This window comes from Carassius auratus, chromosome 45 (genome assembly GCF_003368295.1).
Source record: "Carassius auratus strain Wakin chromosome 45, ASM336829v1, whole genome shotgun sequence".
In the NCBI taxonomy this organism is placed as follows: domain Eukaryota; kingdom Metazoa; phylum Chordata; class Actinopteri; order Cypriniformes; family Cyprinidae; genus Carassius; species Carassius auratus.
Genome location: NC_039287.1, coordinates 505280 through 514930, shown reverse-complemented (window position 1 = coordinate 514930; position 9651 = coordinate 505280). Strand labels below are relative to the sequence as shown.

Genomic DNA, 9651 nt, shown 5'->3' with positions numbered 1-9651 from the left:
GGGCAAGTTGAGGGCAAGCCAGGCAAGTTTACTCTTAAAATGGACATATGATGTTCTAATATAACTTAGAGTGTGACCGGATGCCAAATAAAAAAAATCTGTGAGTCATACTTGATAAGGAACTGCTGTACTCACAGATAAGAAACCTTGCTTTTTCTTTCTTAAATTGAATCCAGCTGATGCCAGAGTGAGACTCATTATAGCAGGCAGGCCAAATGATGACAGACCTTTCTAACAATGCCAGAATATGTGACTGGATGCCAGTAATTGAGCTGGCACGACATAAGTATTGTTTATTTTAAATGATGGGAAAGCATTCAGTCTTCTTGTACAAAAGATGGGAATAATAAATTAGAAAGTCAAAGATATAAAGCACAATCAAATATAGGGCATGGAATGTAGGAGGAAAGTGCTTTCTATGCATTTGTAATTTTAGAAGTTATAGGCTCTTTAAATGTGTCAGAATAAAGCGTTATTGCTAAAACACCTCGTTTGAAATGTATTTAGAATAGGAGGATCAGTTATTACCACCTATTATTATGTGGAAAGCCCACCACAGCAGCATGACCACAAACACATACATTCCAATCAGAAAACATTCAACCATTCTTGACAACGTGGTGGATACCAAAATATTAATTGAGATGGTGACTGTAATATTTCCCTGACTTTAATTCTTGTTGTTTGTATTGTTAATACACTGTACAGTACATAATTTAATGTACTCTTTGTATTTTTCTAGAAACTTTGCAGTGTGGGTCTTTAAAGTTCACAAAAGTGATTAGTAGGATGCTGATCAATATAATTAATAGAAAATAGAATTAAAACTATAATATATAATATACAATTATTTTAGATTATATACCTCATTATGCATCAGTGGGAGATAAAAAGGTTTTCTCCATAGCACCTTTAATCAAATTTTAACCGTTCCTGAGCAAATAAAAATATATATACATTTTCAATCTGCCCTAATATGGGCAATACTTTCATGCCAACCTTTGTTAAAAAAGAGAGTGACCCAAAAGTTACATAAACAGCAAATATCACTCACAATTTGTTACATCATTGCAAAAGTCATCTTTCCAGACATTACGAAGTCATTTGACGTTGTGCTTTTGATAATTTTTGATAATCTTTGAAGTAAATGCAAGATAAATATTCCAGGTGGAACGCAACACATGAAAAAAAAAACATTGTTAATAAACTCAAATACACATGCTGCAATTTCCTTATATACAGAGTGAATTCTTTTTTTTAAAAAGTGCTTGATATCAAATATGTAGAAATATTAGTGTTACTCAAAGTACTATATTCCTTCCGTCAGAAGCAGTTGCTATGTGATTTAGGTTTGGTTGCCATTGTGGCTAAGAGACATAGGGACAGAACACGTGGAATGTGATTGCCTGTGAAATTGTCCTCTTGGAGTTTCCCCCGTTACCACTTTCCAGGGATTGGAACTCCACATTCATACCAGCCAACGAAAGGATGTGGTGTGCGCCTGCCGATGGCCCCGAAATTCACTGGCTCTTGTCTGTATGACCGATAATATCCTGAAATCCACAAACGGTGTCATGTTACAGTGCTGGCTGATCACCCTCTTAGGCAGCAGTAAGTAAACACGCACACGACATGATGATTTGAAGCTTGAAGTGAAGACAAACTACAGAGCATGCTTATATGTGTCATACCTTGAGCTGTGGGTAAGTTCGGGGAGAGATTGTGTGGTCCTGTCCTTCCATCTAGATATGAGTCCACAAATTGGCAGTGGTCCTCTCCATGGCCAAAAGTATCAGCAATGCTGTAGAATGTTTCTGAAATGGAAAACAGTCATAGATTGAGTATCCCTCAGGACCCAAACCTCAGACAGCGCCTTGTGTATAGCTGAGGGAAACTGTGGTTTGGATCGGATAGTGCCAAGGCTTTTAGGCCAGCACTCTAAAAACAGGGCGCTTCATATTACAGAGTCAGACACACTAATCATTAGATTAAAGTTTTAAATGCCTTATGTTGGTAAAAAGAAAGGGCTGCACCTCTCAGTCCATCTCCCATGAAGATTTTATAGCGCAGGGAGTTGCAGAGGACGACACCAACAAACTTCCTATACCAGGTGCGCTTGACAAACTGACTTCCTTTACAGGAACTGTGGGCGGGGTTATACCTGAATGAGAATGGGACCCAGATGGGCTCGCCACCTAGAAAGGAAATAAATGTCAGTTACACATATTTTTTATGTCAGAGCATGACTGTTGGAAAAATATCTTGAAAAAGCTAACAATGATCCTTCTGAAAAGGTTTAGACATGCTGTTTTTTTTCTTGTTTGTGCAAAAAATGCTGTAACTATTACCTGGGGGTCTCTCTATGAGCAGGGGGTCATCTAGATAAAAGAAAAAAGAAGAAATTCTATGTTATTTATAAAAAAAAATTGAATCCAAAAAACTTTTTTGTGGGTTCGGACACAAGGCTCACCTGACTCTGTGACATACGTTAAAGTTTCACTGAATGGCCCCAATCCAAAAATATTCTTGGCTTGAACTTTGAAGTAATACCTGAGAAAAAGAATGAAAGCGTGTATGTATTAAATCTGTCATATTTAAATCATGGTTTTCTATCTATTTTTTTACAAAAGCACGTCATCTACATATAAAACTCAACTGTGAACACCGATCACTAAACAAAGATCGAATGACACAGATATATAGGATTGATGAGAGAAAGGCAAAAAAGTGGAAAGAAAGGGAAAGAAAATGAAAACAAATGAAAAGAAAGAAAAAGGAAAGTGTGTAGGAAAATAAAAGAAAAAAGTATAGGAAATAAAATCACTGTAAAACAAGATCATAACAGAAAATGTATTGGTAATTTTCTGCCAGGTATTATCCAGTAATTTTATGGATAACTGTAAGTAACAGTAAGATTTTTTTTTAAATTATTATTAAAATAGGATAGGAAAAATTAGAAGAATAATTGAACAAGTGTATAAATAAAGGGGAATAATGTGTGTTTAAAATAATAGAAATAAAAGGGAAACTAATATAGTATTATTTATAAATTGTTTATTAACTAAAACATGCATGAGAGAAAGTTAGAAGAGTGAGCCTCTGGCAAAAGAGAAGCCTAACAAAGTGTAATGACAGGAAGAGACTGCATGTTAGAGTTTGAGCAAGAGAAAAACACATCAACATGGCATTTCCAATCAGACAAAATGTCTTTGTGACAAATACCAGACCACAACACTTATTCTGCATTGACTCTGGCACATCATTTACCTTAGAGTATAAATTAGACAAGTAATGAAATCAAAACAGAGAAGTGTGATTAAGTTCAAAGGGCAGCACTAACAGCACTCACAGCCTTCTGTTCTGCCAGTAAGAGGCTGTTCAGTAAGCTCATGCTTCACTTGGTTTAACTCAGGACCCGTTTAATGACATAAAATCCACACTGCTGGATCAAATTAGCACAGCCGTGTGGAAACTCTGACCAAAATAAAGAGAAAATGGACAATCACAGTCAGACCGCCAGAGGAAGACTGGGGAGGGGGCCTGTCATATTTCAACGAGGATGTGTGTGTTACTGTTTGTGTGTCCATGTGCAACCATAAATTATTAAGTATATGCGTATCCACATGTGTGTCTTATTATTCCTTGTTCTTCTGACCATAATTCTTTGAGGAATTGATGCAAGCTCCAGTCTCGATGTGGCATCCAAGTGGTTTGTCATTGTTACTTTGACTAAGAAGGAGCTGTTATTTTCCAAAGTCTAGACTATTTACCTATTTCTAAAACCTATTATAAATCATTCATAAAACTTATCAACACTTCAAGTTGTCATTCAGTGAGTTCGGCTGAGAGGCTCTAATAATAGAGGCTTCTAAATGAATCCCAGAGGACAATAAAAACAACTTCATCCTCACATTCCACACTTATGAACCAGACATCTCTAATGAGAGCATATGAATTCATCTGTTTTCTCATGGCATTGATCGAGAGAGTGCATCTGCCTGTCTGGGAAGATGTACAAAAAAGAAAATGTCAGTCAAACCTGGGACGTTTCACACAGCTGCATGTGTTTATGCATGTGTAAGTAACCCGTGTGCAGGTCCAGACGAAATCTCTGTGTGTTTGGGTTTGCATTTTAAAGCTTTATATGTTCTGAGAGTGAAATTATAACTGAAAGAGTAAAAATATTTAATAAATAAAAATGAGTAAGGGATGTGTAAAACTTTCTGAATGATGTGCGTTCCAGCTCTGTGGGACAGATCCTGCCTGCTGTAAAGCACCAATGCTTAGTGAAGAAAGTATTTAGATGGGTCTGGTAGGCAGACATGTCTTCACATACCATAAACACTTACTTTATAATATTTACTGCTGCAAAAATGTGTTGGTAGAGGTTTACAGTGTTACTGTACAACAGAAGCAGCATTCAAGAAACTGGTTATTTTTAGCATTCTTTACTGAATAGAAAGTACAAAACAAATCTTTTTAGAAAAAAGTGGAAAATATAAATATCTTCACTGTCAATTTTGACCAATGAATCTTTTTTTTTTTTTTTTTTTTTTTTTTTTTTTTACATTTCACCATACTTTGAAAGAAAGAAAGAAAGAAAGAAAGCTATATAAATAAATAATAAAAAAGTAAAAATAAAATAATAAAAATAAAATAATAAATATATATATATATTTTTTTGTAAATGGCATTAATGCTTCAATGTGCAAGCACAAACATGCAAAAGCTTGTAAATTAGGATATGTTTGTATCTGTGCATGAATCCTGTTACATCATCACACCTGGAATTGGGCTTGAGATTTTCAACAGGAAGGTGGGTTCCACTTGAGGATCTGGTTGACCATCTGTTATTTAGGACATCGTCATAGGATGCACTGTGTACCATATAGCCTATAAAAAAGAGGGCAAACAATTAAAGCATACTCTAAATGTGAGAGGTTCAAACACATTGAAATACATAAGCACGTATTGGTCATGTCTGAGAAAGGATTCCTCAATATAATCCTAGTTCCTTATTATGCCATGGAAGGACTAAATGGCTGCCAAGACATCAGGATGTATATAAAGCACATGCATGTATTTTTCATCATTTAATATGAAAGAGAGAGGCAGTGCAGCAGTGGAGCTTTATGAAAGAAGGGAGGATGACTGAAAAAGGAGTGAAGTAGAGTGGAGAAAAAATATGTACATTATATTATTATTATTATATTAAAGGAGATTATTAAAGAAACAAGGTTCTGCAAGTAATTTCAGCTGTTAATAACCATGCACCAGTTGCTAACTTCACATTCAATACTATTCAAAAGTTTGGGGTCGGTAAGTTTTTGCAATGATTTAAAAGGTCTCCTCACAAAACAATAATAATAATACTTTGAAAAAACATTACAATTGAAAAAAAAAAAAACTTTTTTCCGTTTTAATATATTATTTAATAAATTCTAATATGTAATTCTTTCCTGTGATGGCAAGGCTGAATTTTCAACACAGTATACACACTAATAAATACATATATTGAATTTTTAAATATATTATTGGTAAAAAATAAAGCTTTAGTAGTAGTAATCTATAACTTAATAACAAAAAAAATAGTAAGTTAGATCTAGTAATGCAAAAATCATTATGAAACCCATACAGTAATATGAGATTGTCTTGTAAACTTTTATTCAAGAGCATGTGGAATTTATTTTTCATGTGTTGGAAAAGTTGCACCATTCATCTAAGGCAACTTTATTGGTTGTCAGTTGTCAGAGAATCGCCTACATTTAAACCTCTGCACACATCTTATCATGACACTAACAGTGGCTATGGGGATTGCCTCCCAGTTTGTGTGAATCAGGATGAAACTGTCAGGGTCAATATGTTAGAGAAGTGTTTTATATATATCTTTGTGTTCAGCAGTTCAGCATACTACACCTTTACAAATTTACTTAGTTTACATCAGAATGTGGTATTTCAGCGCACAATCCTTCAACTAATTTACAAACCATACAAACAAAATTACGAAACAAGCTAAAACATAGCATAATTAAAATTAAGCATCTCTATTGTTTTTACAGTAAACAGCACTTTCTATTAATATGAGGTGTATTATGGAATGTCAATTCACAAATGTCAGTGCTGTATGCCTGCACAATTAAAGGGATATATCTGTTGTGATTTACTCATCCTCATTTTGTTCTAAAGCTGTATGCATTTCTTTCTTCTGTGGAATATAAAACAAGATGCTTTGACGAATGTTGGCGACTAAACTGTTTCAGTGACCACTGACTTCCAACATATAAAAAAAACATTTCTCAAAATATCTTCTTTTATTTTCCACAGAATAAAAAAAAAAATCATGAATGGTTTGGAATGACTCGAGGGTGAGTAAATAAAAACAGAATTTTCATTGTTTGATTAACTATTTCTTTAATATCATGCTATTACCAAACAAGGAAAGCATGCGGTTAACTGGCTAATTGCATAGCAATAAAAATTTAATTTATTTTAGATATTTGTATTTTACATCTATTAAACAATGTGGTGAAACTTACAGACTTACAGAAATTTCTACAAAAAAACTTCTTTAAACTGCTACACACACTCACCAGACACCATGTCATCTTTCAGTGGAAGTGCCCAGTCCAAAATCACAAAGGAGTGACAGCCCTCCATGGCAACTACAGTGACATTATGGGGCTTGTTTTTGGGTGGCTGCTTTTGATTGATTGATTGTTGGTCCTTCTCCATCAAGTCTGCTAAGACATCCACTTGAAGGTATTCCAGAGCCTCAGTCAGGGAGCAGGGAGCTCCAGGGTCCTTGCGGATGTAGTTTACATACGGAGCTGAAAGCAGGAAAAGAAGAGAAAGGCAAAAGATGTAAATAATAATAAATAAAAAAAACATGATTTTCATAATGCCTTATAGTATTTGGTTTATCCCCCGATTTATTTAATGGCAACAACACTAGAGCTGATTGTATATTTCACAAATTTGTGTGAAACCTGATAATCTGATCATCTGTAAAAAGTCACATGATCAAAAATAAATAGTGCAGAATCTTACATATTTATTCTTTATTTTGCATAATAGCTATTTTTTTTCATTAAAAATCATAAAAACTAAAATGTAGGTTTTAGGTATATATAAAACAAGTTTTGTTTTTAATCTCAGACTTTGGACTGTATTAATTAGGTAAAAAAAATATTTTTTTAAAAAGTTTTTTTTTAATATTTTTGAAAGAAGTCTCCTATGTTCACCAAGGCTGCATTTATTTGATAAAAAACAGCAATATCGTGAAATATTGTGATATCCATTTCTATTTTAATATAGTGCACTCAAAGTATCGTTTGGTAAGCATTACATTTCTGTAATCTGTTGTTTGGATTAGATTGTTGTATAGTTTAAAATGGTATCACATTTACTCTTGCTTGTGGTTGCAGACAATAAAAGCTACCATTGTTGATATTTTGCTATAGACTTTTTCCTGTTGGCTCAATGAAATTTGTGTTATTTCTGTCATCCCACACAGTACCAGCTGGATCCACAGCTGTGAACACTTCCAGAACCCCCTGTCTGATTGGGCCACAAGATTAACACCTGGAGCTAATCAAGAGCTCCATGTGATGTTGACCCTGGTACAGAACAAAAAACACACTTCTGTGCATGTGGTTCTGCCGAGACTGACTGAGACTCACATACACATACAAGCTGCATTCGATATGGGCGATAAACCAAAAGCTACAATACAATGTGTGAAAAGAAAACCACTAATGGAGAGAAAAACTGGATTATGCATACGAAGAAGTGTCAAGACACAACTTCTGTACACTTTGTATATGCACAGCTACGGAATTCACACCTACGAGTTGTACGCCAAGGTGGGATCAAACACAAAAGAAATGGTTTGAAATACAGTGGATCTGTTGGCAGACTGGAGAGCAGGGAACACCCTAGCATATGAAAGCCATAAATATTTAAGGAAATCTCTGATGTTTGAGCCAGAAGGAAGCAGCTCTCAGCTGATTTCAGCACATTTAGCTCACTTCATTTTTTCAGGGCTACTTTCTTGACATGTTTGCTGTATTAATGTCTCGCATATGTGTAAGTTTGTGCCTGTTGTGCAGCCCAAAGTATGGAGTGTCAGGATTTATCTCTCTGTGCAATTGAGGATGAGACATTTTACCAAAGAGTTGTGTTTTCTATGTTCCTCGAGCTGATTTTTATAGGTATGATGCTTGTTTTGGTGGAGCTGGACCTCGTGATGTTGACTTCTTTTAAGTGCTTCACAATCATAGCCAAGCTCCGCTTGCTCCATCATTTTAATGAATGACAGCTTCCTCAACTCAATTTAACTATGGCTTTAAGCACCTCCTCTTGTTCCCATCAGTACAAATATCAGGATTATGAGGCCAAATCTTGTGGCCACAGCCTGGAACATGTGGTATTTCTATACAGCCACAGCTTAGTTCCTCAGTTCTTTCAATAATCATACTTTGTATTTAAAAAGCTAAGCGGAGCTTCTGGCTCTAGTGGTCTAAATAGTTCTGTTATCTCTATTTCCTCACATAGCTCTGCTGGGCATAGCCATTTTCTAATACTGCAGTATAAATGCATTACAATCACCAACCTATGGACCACTGAGGGCCTCCCACATAAAACAATGAAGAGTTGGCTCATAATATTTTTCTAATTCTTCAGCTGTTTTCCTATGTATCTAGCTAGAGCAGTTGATGTCACATTTTTGCCAAGACAAGCACGTTAGAGGAGCCACGAAACAGTAGGTGCTCTTGGATTGCTGGCTAATAAAAAAAAAAAAAAAAAAAAAGAAATAAAACCCTATGACTCTTGTTTTGTCATAAGATATGCATTCAAGAAATGCAACAAGTAACTTAATCAGTGATTCCCGAGACTCGACACTTGATGCACTGTTAACCACAGATTTTCAGCAGGTATAGGGTTATCAATCAAGTATACGTTTCAGATTAATTACATATGACTATTCATTATTCAAATTAGTAATTTAATCCCATGTTAATATTTCACACCAACATCAATATTTGAAACTGATAAATAGACATTTTAAAAGCGGCCTTACAAACCAATAAAACAGAATCTTTTAAAAATATTTGTTTTTTTTTATTTATTTTATTTGTAACTTTTCTATGTTTCATGTGTAAAGATGTTTGGCCATTCATTCTTTATTTTATTGTATGACGTTTATAAGTTTAAAATTAGCTTGTTAAATGAATAGCATAATTATTAACAGTGTATTACTACTGTAGTGTGAAATCAGTTTGTCTGTAGATTAAAAGCTTATGTACCCAAAATATACAAAACTTAGAAAAGAAGGTAAAGAAAAAGAGACAGCAAAGAAAGTAGAAATGCTGGGTCTCCAAGTCCATTAAACTTTTGTCACATGCCTCTATTGGACACCAGGCTGGACATGTGCAGAGCTGCGGTAGATGAGTTTAGCAGACACTTATAACTATAGTAATCTGAATTTCTCTACTGCAAGTGCAGTATTGTAAAAGTCAATGAGGGGCAAAACTAAATTTGCCAGCTCACTAAGCAAAGCTCCTATAACCATTTCTGAAGCTCCTCTGGCACAGTCTCTGCATGCAAACTGAATCTGAAACAATGTTCCATAGCTAGGTGCAGCCTGTGGGG

At 34.9% G+C, this 9651-nt stretch overlaps 1 protein-coding gene across 2 annotated transcripts in view; it reads right to left on the bottom strand.

Moving 5' to 3' along the window:
* Positions 1 to 240: 240 nt before the first annotated feature.
* The window catches only part of LOC113062789 (fibronectin type III domain-containing protein 1-like), a 32575-nt gene continuing 23164 nt past the window's right edge, over positions 241 to 9651 (bottom strand). For both annotated transcript variants that reach the window (XM_026232760.1, XM_026232761.1), the window contains 7 exons: positions 6591 to 6827; positions 4785 to 4893; positions 2471 to 2550; positions 2349 to 2378; positions 2034 to 2195; positions 1692 to 1814; positions 241 to 1553 (listed from right to left, as the gene is read on the bottom strand). In XM_026232760.1, coding sequence (XP_026088545.1) covers positions 1438 to 1553; positions 1692 to 1814; positions 2034 to 2195; positions 2349 to 2378; positions 2471 to 2550; positions 4785 to 4893; positions 6591 to 6827 — 857 coding nt within the window. In that variant the 3' untranslated portion in view covers positions 241 to 1437. The remainder of the gene's footprint in view (positions 1554 to 1691; positions 1815 to 2033; positions 2196 to 2348; positions 2379 to 2470; positions 2551 to 4784; positions 4894 to 6590; positions 6828 to 9651) is intronic.